Here is a 20,060-nt window from a genome sequence, read left to right as displayed (position 1 = left end):
CACCGAAGCCTTGGGATAAAAGTTAATTAGATATTTTAATTAATGCATTATCCATTGCAATAACAAATAGTAGCGAATCTGGCAAATTTTATGGGAAATTATTATTATGATTTTTATTTATTTATTTAATTCTTTTTTTTTTTACAGTGTGGGGTTCCGGGTTGCATCCTGCCTCCTTAGGAGTCCATCGCTTTTCCTACTATATGCCCTGCTTCTAGTACCACACTCTTCTGCATGAGTTCTGGAGCTATTTCAGCATCTAATTTTTCCAGGTTCCTTTTCAGGGATCTTGGGATCGTGCCTCCTAGTGTCCCTATGGTTATGGGTACAATTTCTACTGGCATATCCCATATCCATCTTATTTCTATTTTCAGTCTTGATACCTATCCATTTTTTCTCTTTCTTTCTCATCTACTCTGGTGTCGCATGGTATTGCAACATCAATAAGTAATACTTTCTTCTTGGTTTTGTCAATCAACGTCACGTCTGGTCTATTTGCACGTATCACCCTATGTGTTCTGATTCCATGGTCCCAGAGGATATTCGCCTGATCGTTTTCTATCACTCCTTCAGGTTGGTGCTCGTATCATTTACTACTGCAAGGTACCTGGCGTTTCTTGCACAGGCTCCAGTGGAGGGCTTTTGCCACTGAATCATGCCTCTTTTTGTACTGGTTCTGTGCAAGTGTCGGACATTCGCTTGCTATGTGGTTTATGGTCTCATTTTTTTTATTGCACTTCCGGCATATGAGTGAGATGTTATTTCCATCTATTGTTCTTTGGAAATATCTGGTTCTTAGGGCCTGATCTTGTGCCGCTGTTATCATTCCTTCTTTCTCCTTCTTGAGCTCTCCACTCTGTAGCCATTGCCATGTGTCATCGCTGGCCACTTCTTTAGACTGTCTCATGTATTGTCCGTGCATTGGTTTGTTGTGCCATTCTTCCGTTCTGTTTGTCATTCTCCGGTCTCTATACACATCTTGGTCTTCGGTTTATTTATTTATTTATTTATTTATCTATCTATCTATGTATTCATTGATTTATTTATATATTTAGGATCTATTATTGTTATTATTAACATATCAACGCGCATAAAAGGCTTTAAACTTTTGAAATGTTCACAGGTGATAAAATTCAATTAATAAACCATAAAAATAACAACAATGATAAGTCAGTCAATAAGCAGTAATAAATACACATAGGTACGGAAGTTTACATACACACAAACACACACACACACACATATATATAGCATATATATATATATATATATATATATATATATATATATATATATATAATTTTTACTTTCAATAAAGGAGGTAAACTAGTGGATGGGTAAGTCTGGTACCTTGCTCCCAAAATGAGCGAACAGGGAAGGGTCATTTAATGCCTTGAAAGGTCTCATTTTGAATTCAGCGCGGTAATCTGTTTCCGATTACCAGAGGTTGTGAGCAGAGGGATTTGCATTCGGTATGGACAAGCTCGCTCGCTCTCTCTCTCTCTCTCTCTCTCTCTCTCGCTCTCTCTATATATATATGATAATATATATATAAATATATATATATAATATATATATATATATATATATATATATATATATATATATATATATATATATATATATATATATATATATATATATATATATAATATATATATATATATATATATATATATATATGCAACTTGCAGAAAACACTGCAACGAATAGCAACGAAGAGGGTGATGCAAAAATACATTTGCAAGGTGCGCCTCCCTCCCTCCCTCCCTCGCCATGAGAAACCTTTATACTCCCTCCTCCTCCTCCTCCAGTTTCCGCGCGCATTACTTATGCAACGGTAGGCCCTATCTCCTTTCGTGAGGGGAAAGACAACAAGGAGATCGCCCTTCTAAAATAAGAAAGGAAGAAGAAGAGGAAGAAGAAGAAAAAGAAGAAGAAAGAGGGCGAAAATAAAATAAAAACACATCCGCATTGCAGCAGCAGCAAGGTTTCAGAAAACGGAATCCCAGATTCTTTGTTGCTGTCATGGACAATTCTGAAGCGTCTAGACCCCACAGCGGGTCTGTGCATCGACTGTCAGCACGAGTTTTGCACTTTCCTGGTTTTTGTAATCGTTAAAAAAGGATGTCTCGCTGAGGGCTTTAGATAGAAGCAAAGTTTTTGTTTTTGGATTTTTACGCTGATATACTATATATATATATATATATATATATATATATATATATATATATATATATATATATATATATATATATATATATATATGAATTTTTGTTCACATACAGATGAGATTTCTACGTTCATAAACATAAGGTACATTCTAATACCGTCTAAACTAAATTTCGGGAGTAACAGTTACCTAGATATGAGGGTCAAAATTTAATGTATATATATATATATATATATATATATATATATATATATATATATATATATATATATATATATATATATATATATATTTATTTTATGTCAATAAATAGCGAGTGACTATATATTTTTATTTTTTATGTGACTTTGGCAATATATATATATATATATATATATATATATATATATATATATATATATATATATATATATATATATATATATATATAATATATCATGAAGTTACAGAATGTAAAACCCGGTTACTAATGAAATGAATATTTTTAAGAATGCAGTCACGTGAAATAAATGACAGTTGACAAAAAATAAAAAAAATTTTGCTTATAAACATTTGTTTGCTCCATAAACATTATAGGCAACAATCAGCCGCAAACGACTAATTTTCGAACTGCATTTCCTCCTTTATCATAAAATCACAGAATACAAAAACTCTTTCGTTAAGAAATGCTAACGATTGGATGAATAGCATAAAATCACAGAATACAAAAACTCTTTCCTTTAGAAATTAAATGAATTGCATGAATATAAATTTCGTAATCAAATTCAGATATCATCACTAAACGCTGCTACTTGCATTAACATAAAAACTAAACCCAGACTTTTTTTTTTTTATCGTCATGGGAAATTAATTTCACCCCCGCCAGCAGAACAACTCTCTCTTCGAGAGTAGTGGTTAAATGAACTGAACTGGAAGAGCTCACTAGTCCTGAAGAACTAGGAACAGGAAGCCAAGAGCAAGACACTGGAACAGGAACCGAGTCCATTCCTGCCTCGTAAAGAATTCCAAGCACAACAGGTGGACGAAAAAAAAGGAAAAACAAAAACCAAGGTCATCTTGTTCAGGGTTTGCCATGAAGTTCCTCGTCTGCAGTGTCCTATTTCAAAGATTTGGTTACAATTTTGTTTTATTCGTGGTGTCTGGTTGATAGAGGTATTTTGTTATAGGGGAGCTTTCTATCTTCAATATCCTATTTCACAGATTTTATTGTCAATAGTTTTTTGCCGTTGGAGGGGGGGGGGCTGGGGTGGGCATGACATTTTAATAAAAGGACGTATTTTGTTTCCAGGATCCTTTATATACATATGTACATACATACTCACACATATATATATGTATACATATATATATATATATATATATATATATATACGTATATATATATATATTATATATATATATATACACACATATATATATATATATATATATAATATATATATATATATATATATATATATACACACACACACACATCAACAGAAAACTCTTGTTACCATAGAAAGACAGAGTAAAATACAGTACTGTTTTATTGGTTTTTCGTTCCCAAAAGTTTCCATTTCAAAAGCCAATGAAGCATTACTGTATTATAATATATATATTTATATATAGATAGACCGTATATCCTCCTCCTACCTCCTCCCCCTCTACCTCTTCTTCTGGTAGGAAGACTTTGGCAGAAATTTAAAAGGCATTTTCTCGTCTGATACAAAGGGCGTCTTATTAGAGCCAAAAGTGTTAAAACATCCCAGACTGTATCTGGACTCTTGAAATTAATTGCACCTCGGCTCAAGTGCGCTTCCAGGCATTAAAATTTCTTAGCTGAATTAATGAAACTACTCGGCTTAGGCTGGAAAAGAAAGAGAGAGAGAGAGAGAGAGAGAGAGAGAGAGAGAGAAGAGAGAGAGAGAGAGCGTCTAAATAACTCCAATGAAAAATCTGGTTAAAAGGCTGTTTTTTCATCGACTTCTTCACAATCAGTTTGTTTTTATCAATAATGACACTAGAGAGAGAGAGAGAGAGAGAGAGAGAGAGAGAGAGAGAGAGAGAGTCTAAAAGATTTTAATGAAAAATCAGTTTTAAAATGCCATTGTCACTGGGGAGAGAGAGAGAGAAAGTAAAACGTGGAGCATCTAAATCAGTGGTTCTTAACCTGAGGGGCGCGCCCCTTAGGGGGCTTCGGCAATTTCCAGGGGAGGGTCGAGCCCTAGGGAAAAAATGAAATAAAAAATATATAATTATATTCGTTATTCTCTTAACAAAAGTGAGAAACTAATATTCAGAAGTTTATGAAAAAAATGCAAAAGTATCGCCTTATAACTTTACCTTCTTATAGTCCACTACTCTGGTTAGGCTTGTTGAGTTTCCCTTGTAATTATTGACCTCCCTTCCTATCCCTCGAAACCCCTTCTCTTTTTCATTCTTTTTTAAATTTTCCTTTAAATCTGGGAGGGAATGTTACTCACAGATGCAAGGGGGACGTGAAAGAAAGACCCAACTCTTAGAGGGGGCGTGGTAATAAAAAGGTTAAGAACCACTGATCTAAATATTTTTATTTTTTACAAGGCTCGTGATCTCATCTATGTACTTAAGGTTCTTTTGCTATTAAAAATAATAACATGGAAAATCAATATACATTTTAGATTATCTCTGAGTTTTGTTCTATTTCCTGAGTTATTCAAATTTTCCTTTTAGTCTTCTTTATTGCTCTTTCATGTATAGAATCTCTTGACATCAATTTCTCTGGAACATATAATCTTATCCCGAGTACTTGATAATGAGATGACGATTACCGGCTAAGACAGCAAGATACATTTGCTAATAGTAATAAAAACAAACCAAAAATCTAATTTACCGAGAACTAATAAAGAAGGCGCTGATTTTTTAAAATTATCATTTTACAGAATTTCTAATCTGAAACGTCAACGACAAAAACGTTTTTCAGTCGATATACAAATAAATTTTTAGCTTTGGGATTTTCTTCTGTTAACATTTATACAGAATCACCAATATTTTTTTTTCTTTTATAAAATTAAGTGGTCAGTAATCCATGAGATCAACTGTGCCTGGAAATTTCACTAAACATTTAATGTGAAATGGTCAGGTTTACACGCTAAATTTAATGCGTTTATAACAAATGTAAAACCATTTTGTATATTACTATACCCCGGTATACTGAAATAATAATAATAATAATAATAATAATAATAATAATAATAATAATAATACAGGGGAAGACAACCACCAAGAAATTCCTGAAGCCGAACCAAGTAAGAGACTCTGGGAACAAAACATATGGAGCAATCCGGTATCACACAACAAACATGCAACATGGCTCCAGGAAGTCAAAGAAAGAAGAAACAGGGAGAATAAAACAAAGATTCACAGAGATCACGACAGACACAGTCAGACACCAACTAAAGAAAATGCCAAACTGGAAGCCCCAGGTCCCGATGAAGTCCATGGATACTGGCTCAAAACAAAAATTCAAGGCCCTACACCACGAATAGCAGAACAACTTCCAGCATTGTATCTCAAATCAAACACCATGCACCCAAATGGATGACCACAGGAAGAGCATCCTTAGTACAAAAAGACAAGAGTAAGGGAATATAGCCACCGTAACTACAGGTCTATCACCTGCCTACCAATAATGTGGAAGTTACTAACAGGTATCATCAGTGAAAGGCTATACAAACTACCAAGAGGAGACACACCATCCCCCACAACAGAAATGGCTGCAGAAGGAAGTGGGTATGGGGCACAAAAGACCAGCTCCTGATAGACAAAAATGATAATGAAGAACGGTAGGAGAAGGAAAACCAACCTAAGCATGGCATGGATAGACTATAAGAAAGCCTTCGACATGATACCACACACATGGCTAATAGAATGCCTGAAAATATATGGGGCAGAGGAAACACCATCAGCTTCCTCAAAAATACAATGCGCAACTGGAATACAATACTTACAAGCTCTGGAATAAGACTAGCAGAGGTTAATATCAGGAGAGGGATCTTCCAGGGCAACTCACTGTCCCCACTACTCTTCCTAGTAGCCATGATTCCCATGACAAAAGTACTACAGAAGATGGATGCCGGGTACCAACTCAAGAAAAGAGGCAACAGAATCAACATCTATGTCAGGACGACACAAGGCTGTTATGGTAAGAGCATCAATGAAATAGATACCCTAATCCAGACTGTAAGGATTGTATCTGGGGACATCAGGATGGAGTTTGGAATTGAAAATGCGCCTTAGTCAACATACAAAAAGGCGAAGTAACGAGAACTGAAGGGATAAAGCTACCAGATGGGAGGCACATCAAACACATAGATGAGACAGGATACAATACCTGGGAATAATGAAGGACACGATCAGGAAAGAATATATGCAGAGACTCAAGGCGATACTCAAGTCAAAACTCAACGCCGGAAATATGATAAGCCATAAACACATGGCAGTTGCAGTAATCAGATACAGCAGGAATAGTGGAATGGACGAAGGCAGAACTCCGCAGCATAGATCAGAAAACCTGGAAACATATGACAATACACAAAGCACTACACCCAAGAGCAAATACGGACAGATTATACATAACACGAAAGGAAGGAGGAGAGGACTACTAAGTATAGAGGACTACGTCAAACATCGAAAACAGAGCACTGGGGCAATATCTGAAAAAACCAGTGAAAATGAGTGGCTAAAGAGTGCATGGGAAGAAGGACTAATAAAAGTAGACGAAGACCCAGAAATATACGGAGACAGGAGAATGACAGGCAGAAACAGAGGACTGGCACAACAAACCAATGCACAGACAATACATGAGAGAGACTAAAGAACTAGCCAGCGATGACACATGGCAATGGCTACAGAGGGGAGAGCTAAAGAAGGAAACTGAAGGAATGATAACAGCGGCACAAGATCAGGCCCTAAGAACCAGATATGTTCAAAGAACGATAGACGGAAATAACATCTCTCCCATATGTAGGAAGTGCAATACAAAAATGAAACCATAAACCACATAGCAAGCGAATGCTTGCACAGAACCAGTACAAAAGAGGCGTGATTCAGTGGCAAAAGCCCTCCACTGGAGCCTGTGCAAGAAACATCAGCTACCCTTGCAGTAATAAGTGGTACGAGCACCAACCTGAGGGAGTGATAGAAAACGATCAGGCAAAGATCCTCTTGGGACTATGGTATCAGAACGGATAGGGTGATACGTGCAAACAGACCAGACGTGACGTTGATTGACAAAGTCAAGAAGAAAGTATCATCATTGATGTCGCAATACCATGGGACACCAGAGTTGAAGAGAAAAGAGAGAAAAAATGGATAAGTATCAAGATCTGAAAATAGAAATAAGAAGGATAGGGATATGCCAGTGGAAATCGTACCCATAATCATAGGAGCACTAGGCACGATCCCAAGATCCCTGAAAAGGAATCTAGGAAAACTAGAGGATGAAGTAGCTCCCAGGACTCATGCAGAAGAGTGTGATCCTAGAAACGGCACACATAGTAAGAAAAGTGATGGACTCCTAAGGAGGCAGGATGCAACCCGGAACCCTACACTATAATACCACCCAGTCGAATTGGAGGACTGTGATAGAGCAAAAGAAAAAAAAAAAAAGAAAAAAAATAATAAGAAAAGTGATGGACTCCTAAGGAGGCAGGATGCAACCCGGAACCTCACACTATAAATACCACCCAGTCGAATTGGAGGACTGTGATAGAGCAAAAAAAAAAAAAATAATAATAATAATTATAATAATAGTGAAAAACAAACATTGTATATTCTATATCCCGGAGGTATACTGAAAAAAAATAATAATACTGGAAAACAAATACAAAAACTAGATTATTAAACAAGTAAAGAGAAGTCTACTAAACAAAATGTTTTCCCTCTTAAAGTTGATATTAAAGCTTCTTTGCTCATAATAATAATAATAATAATAATAATAATAATAATACTAATAATATAATAATAATAATAATAATAATAAAAACTGACGAAGACGTACATTAGAAACATAACAAAGCTTAATATCATAAAAGTTATATTAAATTTGACAATAAAAAAGCCAACTAGTTTCCTCGCAGAATCTTTCCTGCTCTAAAAAAACACCTCCTTTTGTTTTTTTTTAAAGTCAACACGAAATATGTGGAAGGAACAAAACGCCTTACTAATTTTTGTTCTCGCAAAGTTTATATTAAATTTGATACCAAAAAAATCTTGATTTTCGCTTCCATTTCGATGTGTAAAAAGTAAGGAAGCAATGTTTTCAGTTTGAGAGGATGAAATTTTTTTCTTTAAGAAAATGGAAAAAAAGGAGAAGCCTTCTTCATTTTTTCTCTTGTAGATAAGATTTCATTGTTTTTTTTCCAAAGAATTCAATGCTACATATTTGGTCTCCATCCAATTCTAATTATAAAATAGTACCACACTATTATGTTTCTTCTTTACAGTTTATGGCTACAAAGAAGCTAGTCTTCCTTGAGGTAATCAATTTGAAGTGAATAGATACATCAATCAAAGCACAGTATTAAGTTTCCCTATACAAGGTATGCAGTACCAGTCACAACAATTTAGAGGCTACAGAATCTCTAAAATAAATCTCTTGAACGACCATAAACTAATACGAGCTATCTGGAGAAAGGGATTTATTTTAGACGTACACACGAGCCTGTTTTAAGAAGTTAATGTGTTTTATGGCTGTCTACCCTGAAGCTGTCTATATTATATATATATATATATATATATATATATATATATATATATATATATATATATATATATATATTCATACATAATATGCATATATATAAATATATATATATATATATATATATATATATATATATATATATATATTACATACATAAATATGCATATATATATATATATATATATATATATATATATATATATATATATATATATATATATATATATATATATTACATACATAAATATGCATATATATAAATATATATATATATACATACATATATGCATATATAAATATATATATATATATATATTATATATATCTATATATATATATATATATATATAAATATATATATATATATACATACACACATATATATATATATATATATATATATATATATATATATATATATATATATATATATTCAAATAAAAAACAATCGTCAAGACACGAAGACTCAACTCTAAGTTGCACCAGAAAATTACTGGTCCTGGGAGAGAGAACCGAGAGAAAAAAAGTTTATATTTCATGAAAAGCAGAAGTCAGGAAGAATAGGGAGGTCGGAAAAAACCTGACTTTCATGAATGTGAAATTAGGAAAAGAAGAAGAAGAAGAAGAAGAAGAAGAAGAAGAAGAAGAAGAAGAAGAAGAAGAAGAAGAGGAAGAAGAATCCTCGTCCTGGAGACGTCACCTGGATAAATGGAGACAAGGATATTTAAGGTGACGATGTCAAAAGTTAAGATAGATTAAGCCTTATTCAGTGCCTGAATGACAAGAAATATTTGTATATACGTGTATATACATACATTTAATTTATATATATATATATATATATATATATATATATATATATATATATATATATATATATATATTAGGGCTTGTGCCTTGTATGATAAGGCGCCCTATGAGGTAATGTTAGACTAGCGATAATCTATACGCTAAGTCGGTTGGTATTGCACTTCCATCTTCAATGGAGTGTCTGGGGTTTTGTAGATCACTTACGAAGTCGGTATTATCTTTACGACGAGTGTTAAACTCATGGTTCGGTGAGGTTTCTTGTAGAAAACACTAAGTATAAAAATAGATATATTCTTGAAGTTTTACATGCTGAAGATCAGATATGATTGTACAAGTCTTCTATGACGATAGCTTGATCGCTTCTGCCAATGATGATGGCTAATCCTATTCCTCTACATGATAAAGCTTAGGTAAAGAGGTACAGGTCTTCTAATAACGATAGCTAACTCTGTTCTGCTTGTCTACCATCTCTGTTACAAGTTATGAAGGAACAGACAGTAGTTCGAACATATGAACATACTATCAGATGACATAGTTTCATACGAACACACAATCGAATGAGACACGCTACAGATCACGTAGGCCGTTTGAATAATAGTCGGGTAGTTGTCTCAAGCAGGGAGCTTGGACTAATGTTTATAAACAATTGAATGACTACAGGTGACGGCATGTTATCTTAGCTTACATACTTATTGTATACGTCATCTTTAGCGTCTCTAGTCTGATCACATTCCTGCAAGCAATCTGGTTGACCTCTTTAGTTTTATTCTTTTATATATATATGGACTAACATTCCATATTTTTATTATGTAAACACTTACATCAGCTCGGTCAGCTACCAAAACCAACCACTGAATATTACTCAAACTTGACTTGCATTTGACTTATAGGAGTGTGATACAGACACTATGTGAATATATATATATATATATATATATAAGTAAATAAAAATTCATTGTGTACATGAATTGATTCAAGTAATAAAATATAAAACAATGATATTGGTAAATAATAGTGATCACGGATATATAATGATACAGTTTTTCACTTCATCTCATTAAGATACATATGCTACAGAAAATACTAATGTACTCTGATAATTGCATAGAATGAAGATTAACATGATAAAAATCATATTTTAACTATAAAAAAATTTCATATATGAATTGATATTATTAATGTTTATGCTGATTGATTCGTTGATTTTTATGCTAAATGTTATATATCTGATTAGTAATTCATATACTAACTCATAAATAACTGCAGATATTGGTAAGATAAAAGGTAACAGATTGATTAGAGGCTACCTGATTTGTTTATACATATGTATATGGATTCATATAATTATGATTAATATATGTGCACTTTAAATAGATTCCTATTGCGTACACGCAAAGATATATTTAGATTCTGTTATTTATGATCATTTATATAAGAGATTCCTATTGCGTACACGCAAGATACATTTCGACTCTGTATTTATGATCATTTATATATAGGATACACGACCGAGGTTATACTACTTCACATTTAACTAGCTTTCGAACAACTTTTCGTCCATTACACAGTTCCGACAACCACCTTTAGCCAATGAAACGCCTTTTTTCAATGGTTAAACAAGGGGAAAATTTGCCTGGGCGGGTCCAACGTTCTATTTTTGCGCTCATACTTATTCTCTGCATCCTAAGCTACACGATTACGTTCGCGATGAAAAAAAAAACAAAAAAAACCATCCCCAGCACGAGTCCTTCGCCAGCAAAGTAGAGTTGAATATCCTTCGGGTCGTAATTGTCGGAAGTATGTCCCTTTTGTAGTCGAATTCCGACAGCCGCTGGAGCGTTCCGCATGAAAACGAGATTAACGACGAGATACGGTGTCGGTCGAAGAAGTCCATGAAATTCCTTTCACATTGTAGGCGGTTGTTACTTGACTGTAGTCGTCCGCTGCGACGAACGATTTTTGAAGTTGCGATGTGTGAACTCTCGTACTGCAGGATACTGTAACCAGGTTCCATTAATCAGCCTGCAAGTGAAATTATACTTGTCACAAGGGCAAAGTAAATTCAGTGACAACATCCAAATACAGGGGAGGGGAGAGAGCCATTTAGACCAGACTTAACCCACATGAATTCGCTGATATTTCGGAATTCAAAAGAGTCCGCTGTACAAACTTTTTTTATCCATGGCATTAACAATGAGTGAACTATCCAGGTCTATGATGACTTGTAAAAATATCCAGATTATAAAAAATAAATAGATATCATTACGAATCTCAAAGAAAATTCGATATTACTGGTAGTAAGTTACTAGACAAAGAAAGAAGTGGAAAACGGAGCTAATTGTAAGATTGCCAGGCAACATAAGAGTCAAAGAGAAGATTAATCATGATTCTATGTGCCCTAACAAAAGTTTCATATTCAATTTTCTCGTGCGCATCCTCTGAGGTTAACTTTTAAAACATTATTAATAGGTAGGAGATGCAACGAAAACACCCACTATGGTAACTAATTTCTATATAAACTTTGGGTTTTTCAAGAAATGTGACATTTTCCCATGAATGTGTTTTACTTGAATTGTAATAGGCTAATGTTGCAAGTAAATATTTCATATATACATATCTTGATACTTCTAAATGTCTATGAGGTTCAGAAAAAAAAAATTAATTCATTTTGTTGTTATAGAAATTCTATTTTGCTTATATTGTTCATTAATTTTAAAATGATTACAAGTCCTTAACTAATTGCATTACACACACGGATAAGAATATATGTGGCCTGTCATGTACCTATGAACCACATGTGAAGTTCTGAACTAAAGCATTCTTTTCTCCAGTCAATCTGCTTTTGCAAGCAGAGACGACACACAGATGAAGCCTGTGTAAGCAGATTATTGAGGTTAAAAGGAACAAATGCTGATACGGCAATGATGACGTCGTCACTTGGCAGGAGATTGCTCTCAGCCAGCTAAGAGTTACGTTACTTGCTGTAAGAGATACGACTTTAGTATTTTCAAATGATATTTTTAGTGTTTTAATTCTCCACCCGCATGAGAAGAATGTCTGAAAAAAAAAAAAAAAAAACAACAGTACCAAAATTGAACAACAATATATTAGTTTCATGTTGGCATTATGTTAAATAATATTCCTTATTCAAACTATATGAAAAAGGTTTCCATACAAATTCTATATATTATTAGCCCTGTATAAGATTCATATAGGATTATTCCATAGATAACATTTTTCACTTCTAGACTTCCTGACTTTAAAATCTCTTTTATTTTATTTTATTTATTTTATTTATTAGTTAGTTTATTTATTTATTTATTTATTTAATTTTTTTTTTCATTGACTACGAATATAAAACTACGGGACAGACAATATGTCAGTAGATTTTGGATATGTGTTTGAACTTTTAGCTTATTTGTCATTACTAAAGCGTTAAGTTAGAGTTCAAATCTTTACGCATATATATTTGGATATTTAATTATCTATGGTTACGTTTTGCTTATTGATTTTATCGTGATTCCTTTTTTATTATAATTTGTAACCCTTCCGACTTCTTACGGAGTGTATTATATTGACTCCACTTGTATCCATATTTATTTTATTTTTTTATATTTATTTATTTATATATTTTTTTATATATATATTTGATAAATTAATGGTTGGCTTGAATATGTGGAAAAGTGTTCTAGCGGCGTACCTATAAGGCTACTTGCGGCATCAATTCTATAGATACAAGATATAAATGATAAAGGTATTTAAAACCGCGAGAACCGCTATAATCCGGTCGGATCCAATATCACGAGTTGTAACTCGTAAGACATTGACACTTCCTTTTTAATTATCCGTTATTCTACCAAACCGATTGACTCTGGGTGATATATATTATTGGTTTTCTTAATGGAAAGGAATTCACACAACGTGTTAAGGAGATTATTATTGATTTACACCACCCGAGTCAGATTATCATGTGTTGAATTCCATGTTTACTGATTTAGCACTCATAAATATTCCTAACGCACTCATTGCGTGGTTTGTTTTTAGTGCTATTAATTCTATATAACGTGTCAAGGAACTATTAACACTAAGAAGTGTTTATTCCCTCTGTCAGACTCGTAATTCTGTTAATAATTCTACGTATACTCTTTCAAGGATTGATTTGGCACAGGATAGGCCCTTAACTGACAGGTGTCTTAGTGTGTCCCTTGTTTTCATGACATGTGTTACAATCAGTTATGTGCTTTTTATATCTGTAAGCATTGTAGGCCCAGTTAAAACATGGATTTGGCTTTCTGTGACATAGTAGGGAACCCTGGATGACGGAATGCACCAGTTTATGACGATTGGTATGAAAGAGATTATTATTACTACCTGGTCGTTAGTCATCTGCTGTGTTCTTCGGGTTTTCCTCGTCACGGACCTACATATAATACTACATTTGATTACATTATTCTGATACACATACCTTAAGTATACTTTTGCTTTAGGGTTTCTGCTCGAAGTGTGTATTGTTTTTGCTTAGCCGCTGACCCTGTTTCCGTTTCGAAGTGTTTATTGTTTGGTGTTTATTGCTGCTGACTCTGTTTCAGTTCGAAGTGTTTTATTGTTTGGGTTATGTCTGTTGACGCTTGCTTGTTCAGTTTGTAACAGTTCTGCGCTCCGACCCAGATATTCAATGCTCGCGATCTCTTGGGTTAAGGAATTTTCTGTTTAGATACGGTTTTAACAATAGGTACGGATGTTTCTATATCTTTTAGTCTAATTAATGGTTCTTTGCGGTATGGTGCGGGATTGCGGGATAATGCGTCAGCTATGATAATTGCTTTCCCAGGTAGATATCTTATCTTGGCTCCAAAGGACCTGAATGATCATTTGTCACCGAGTTCCTTTTGGACTGTGATTAAAGCCTTTGAAAAACTCGGTAAAGGACTCATGTTCAGTAAGGACTTTCATCAGGATAGCCATAGATTATGAACTTAAAATGTACTAGTGTTAAAGATAACCTAGCCCTTCCTTGCCTATTACTGCATATTTACTTTCAGAGGGCTTTAGTTTACGTGAATAAAAAGCTATAGGGAAGAACTGTTTATCATATTACTGAAGTAGTATCCCTCTTACCCCTTGGTCTGAGGCGTCTGTTGCGATAAAAAAAATTCCTTATTTAAATCAGGGATTTTTAAGTTAGGTAAGCTGCATTATTCCGCTATTAAGATATCGAACGCCTGTTGATGCTTTTTAGACCATAATAAATCTACGCTCTTCTTCGTAAGATCTGTTAAAGGAGCTGTCATGATTGAAGAGTTACATATTTGCATACGATTGTAATACCCACAACAGCGCAAAAGTGCTGTATCCCCTTTTTACGTTAATAGGTACCGGAAGTTATGAATAGCCGACACCTTACCATGGACTACGTTTAAGACCTTGACCAGACACATAAAACCTAGATAAACATGTTCGGTTTTAAAAAAACTCACATTTAGATATTTTACTCTGAGATTATTTGTCTTTGTCTCTGTAGCACTAGCTCTACTTTATGTGAATGTATTTCTTCTAAGGTATTAGAAAAGATTACAAGATCATCCATTATAGGCCATGTAGGTTATCCCCTAAAAGTCTCCAAACACTATATTGTTAATTGGGGGCGCAACGTAAGCCGGAGGCATACGTAAAAAATTGATAATGTCCCCTGAGTGTGCTGAAAACGGAGTATGAGGTACAATCACTTAGGTAATGGTATCTGGTAAAAGCTTTTAAGTAAGTCCAAGTTGGTGAAAAAAAATTTATTCTAACCTAACAGAGATAAGATGTCGTCGGTACATGGCACTGGAAACTATCGGGAGTCGTTTCCTTGTTTAAGTGACAGAAATCTACGCAGATACGCCAAGTCCGATCTTTTATGGCATGACGTTTGAGGGAAAAATTATATGGGCTTATTTGATTTCCTAATGACTCCTATTACTAACATTTTTCAACTTCGTCATTTATCTCTATTTTGAAATTTCATTGGGGTTCTACACGAAGGTACGTATATAGCTTTATGTTTGTCCTTAGACCGTATTTTGTTTTCAATGACATCCGTTTTTCTCCCAGAGATCACTCGCTAGTGGAGAAACTTCCTGGTATTCAGGTAAAAGATAAAAAAAATTTCTGCTGAATCACTCTGCTTTGAATGACATTACGGATATTATTTAGATAGATTATCAGAGAGATTCATCTACGACTGGTGGGCGGGATTAAAAATTAGCAACAATAAAAAATGCGATATAACTTCCGATCCACGATATGTATACTTTTAGGGCTTTGTTCGCGGAAATCGTTATATTTCAGAGTGTACGGGAAGGATTAAAATTTCATTTCCCAGCAAAGTCTTTTTACACGCACTAAGACATTCGAGGGTGCATGCTTCTCGAGATTTTGCGTGCAAAGTGCGACTGTGGTTGTGGGAGAATTCTGTTGGGTCATTTGAACAATGTTTACGATTTAGGAGACAAATGTATAGTTCCTTTATATAAGTTATTATTTGATTAACTGTCTCATGTTCAAACGGATTTTAATATGTTTGAAGGTTTATAGGATTTTCCTTTGATAAACACGCCTTATTTTGCAGGATGTAAGATAATATTTTGTATACCCCTAGAATGGATCTTACAATTACACTACATACAGATCAACGTTTTTTATAACTATAGAGGTATCTGTAACGCTCGCTTATCCGGACTTCTCATTAGGGAAGTTCGAACAACAGACGTGAGTCCGTAAATACTGGTAATTAATTGTTACTAAAGGAATAAATAAGATATTCTAATTTTTACGGCGCGTACAGTCGGGCTTAATCCACCAGTATTTATTATAACTTAATGTATTAAAATTACTAGAACCTGCTCTGATTACTTGATACTGTCGTGTGATGCATAGGAAAAATCCTTTTTAGTTTCAAAAAGATATCGGTATTTGTATGAACCAACATCGTTTTCCCTTTTCCCCACCTCTGCTAGAGTCGCTTATTGTGTGGATTTGCTTCGCTTTGAAAACTTCGCTTTGAACTCGGCAGATTTAACTAACCTTGACGCTTGACTAGGTGACACAGTCACCGAGTTTGCTTGTTTGATTCTGAACGGGCTACTTTTCTTTTATTTCTTTTTGTAATAATTAGGATCCTTCTCTTTATTACCATCGGCAACGTATGTGTTTTTAGCATTATGTTGCTGGTTTACGTATAAAGCAATGAATGATGAACTATTAGGAACTGAGCGATTAACTAATAAGACAAGTTATCACTACTGCATACAATTTTAACTGTTGTACTTCATTCTTTGCTAAATTTGAAATAGTGAGGGATCCTGGTCAGTGCATTTAGCCTGATGAAAGTTTTTTACAGACATGTTATTCCTTGCAATCCAGCCATATTTTAAAGGTTGAGTTGAGTCATTGAGGTTCGATATTTTATATAACTCAAAAAACTCAAGCTAAAACTGCGATCGGGACTTGCAAAGGAGCATTTATTGTCATGACCCGAAATAGTGTTACCTCTAATTTATCTAGATTTGTACGGGTGTTCCACTTGTTTTTGTGTGTTTTCTAACCACTACGGTGCTTAACGACCCTATCCATGCATCTGTATAAATACAGACGTCCACTGCGTAAACGCATATTCACTGTTCAATATGATTTGTTACGTAAGGGATTAATAATCACCCAAAATGATAAAATTAACATAGTATATGATTATGATATTTCAGTAGAACTTCTGGAAACAGACATCAAAGATAAAAAAACTCGCAGTAGCGAAATCTCATGATGTAGATAATTTCTGTAAAAAAGTAAGATTAAGAATGTCTCGTAACTTCAGCCACAGGAATAACGAAATTCGACCTGCAAAGGAAACACTCAAAGTTACTCCAAATGAATAAAATTGTACTTAGCTTGCTTTTGTGGGAAGTCACGGTGTTCCGATAACGACACACGGCCTTGCGGTCCTCCTTCTCTATTTAGCGGATGACCTGGTTTGGCTTCAGTTTTCCCCCCCGTGCGCGTTGTTTCGATGATTCGAGCCGCGTTCGGTTTGTTTCTTGCAGTGCCGGAAACGACCTCCACTAATGATGTTTTCTTGAATGATTCTAATGAGAGACGAAGCTTGCGTTGTCGTAGAAAAAGGACACGTCGGTTTTGTTTCTTGAAGTTATTCACTAAACAATGATACTAAGTTGCTTGAGAATCTGTTGCTTTCGTCGTCGTTGAAGAGTTCTTATTGTTTTCTGAAGTCGCTCACTAACGATGATACTATGTTGCTTGAAGAATCTGCTGCTTCCGTCGTCGTTGACTTCTTATTTGATACATGATTTATTATTCTGGTTTTCTTCGTAGGACGTTGTAGAGTTCTTCTGGTACGCTGGCCACCAATATTAGGGCTTGTGCCTTGTATGATAAGGCGCCCTATGAGGTAATGTTAGACTAGCGATAATCTATACGCTAAGTCGGTTGGTATTGCACTTCCATCTTCAAATGGTAGTGTCTGGGGTTTTGTAGATCACTTACGAAGTCGGTATTATCTTTACGACGATGTGTTAACTCATGGTTCGGTGAGGTTCTTGTAGAAAACACTAAGTATAAAAATAGATATATTCTTGAAGTTTTACATGCTGAAGATCAGATATGATTGTACAAGTCTTCTATGACGATAGCTTGATCGCTTCTGCCAATGATGATGGCTAATCCTATTCCTCTACATGATAAAGCTTAGGTAAAGAGGTACAGGTCTTCTAATAACGATAGCTAACTCTGTTCTGCTTGTCTACCATCTCTGTTACAAGTTATGAAGGAACAGACAGTAGTTCGAACATATGAACATACTATCAGATGACATAGTTTCATACGAACACACAATCGAATGAGACACGCTACAGATCACGTAGGCCGTTTGAATAATAGGTCGGGGTAGTTGTCTCAAGCAGGAGCTTGGACTAATGTTTATAAACAATTGAATGACTACAGGTGACGGCATGTTATCTTAGCTTACATACTTATTGTATACGTCATCTTTAGCGTCTCTAGTCTGATCACATTCCTGCAAGCAATCTGGTTGACCTCTTTAGTTTTATTCTTTTATATATATGGACTAACATTCCATATTTTTATTATGTAAACACTTACATATATATATATATACATATATATATGTATGATATATATATATATATATATATATATATATATATATAGTATATATATATATATATATATATATATATATATATATAATAAGGTTTTTTTTGTTTTTTTAAATACTTCACTTTTGGATGATGATTTATCCATAGGAATGAAAAATCAATTCGAATATAATGAAAACACCCTCCGGGTAATTTACAATATCTTAAAATCACTTAATGCTGCACATTTAAGAACCAAGATTAGACAATAGAGAATGAAAAGTAACTAAAGAACATTGAAAGAAGCTGCCAAAAAAGGAGAAGCTTTTTTTTCAGTTTTCTGTAAAAAGAAAAGTTAAGATGGCTACTTGTCTGACCGTCTGCAATTTCATGTCCGCCCTCAGATCTTAAAAACGACAGAGGCTGGAGGGCTGTAAATTGGTATATTGATCACCCACCCTCCGATCATCAAACGTGCCAAATTGCAGCCCTCTAACCTCAGTAGCTTGTTTTTTTTTTATTCAAAGGTAAGGTTAGCCATGATTGTACGTCTGGCAACAATACTGCATATACGCCGTCCAGAAAACTCAGCTCATTTTTTACTTGTTTCTTGTCAGAATTGAAGACACGTGAGTCAGGGTAATTAAGGGGCTCTGAAGCCTTCGATCCTGAGGCTAAAAAGGGGATTAGAAAGAATTATCGAGACTAAAATATCTCTGATGACGGAGTCCTTTTGGAAGACTAAAAATCCTTTGGTTTTTTTTTTATGTTGTAATTCTCCTTTTTTCCCGTTTTTAGAGTTTGTGTGTTTCTTTATAAATGTTCCTCTTCTTGAACTGTTTAGTGTTCATACTCGTAGATGTAAGAGTTTAACTGTATCATATTCACAACAGAAAATGGAAATTTACATAAGAATCACGAATTAATATAGGTAAGATGATATATCTATAAACACTTCGAAGTTTATGAAAGAGAGAATTTTCAAAAATACATATGAACCTTTAAAAAGTAGAAAAATCATGAATTAAATACGGATGAAAGGCATATCTGTTAACACTTCAAAGATCACGAAGAAATACATTTAGAAAGAATCAAACAAACCCCTTAAATATAAGGAAAGTCACTTATCAAATACAGGCAAAAAAACTAATATCTCTATGAACACTTCAAAATTCACGAAAAGGTGCATCAACAAAGATAT

At 34.3% G+C, this 20,060-nt stretch overlaps 1 protein-coding gene across 1 annotated transcript in view; it reads right to left on the bottom strand.

Moving 5' to 3' along the window:
- The window catches only part of LOC135226234 (uncharacterized), a 90,357-nt gene extending 84,123 nt beyond the window's left edge, over positions 1–6,234 (bottom strand). The window contains exon 1 of the mRNA XM_064265677.1: positions 6,207–6,234. Within this exon, the coding sequence (XP_064121747.1) occupies positions 6,207–6,234 (28 nt within the window). The remainder of the gene's footprint in view (positions 1–6,206) is intronic.
- Positions 6,235–20,060: the final 13,826 nt, after the last annotated feature.

This window comes from Macrobrachium nipponense, chromosome 14 (assembly GCF_015104395.2).
Source record: "Macrobrachium nipponense isolate FS-2020 chromosome 14, ASM1510439v2, whole genome shotgun sequence".
In the NCBI taxonomy this organism is placed as follows: Eukaryota; Metazoa; Arthropoda; class Malacostraca; order Decapoda; family Palaemonidae; genus Macrobrachium; species Macrobrachium nipponense.
Note: the sequence above shows the minus strand (reverse complement) of the source record. Positions and strands in the feature narration are given on the sequence as shown.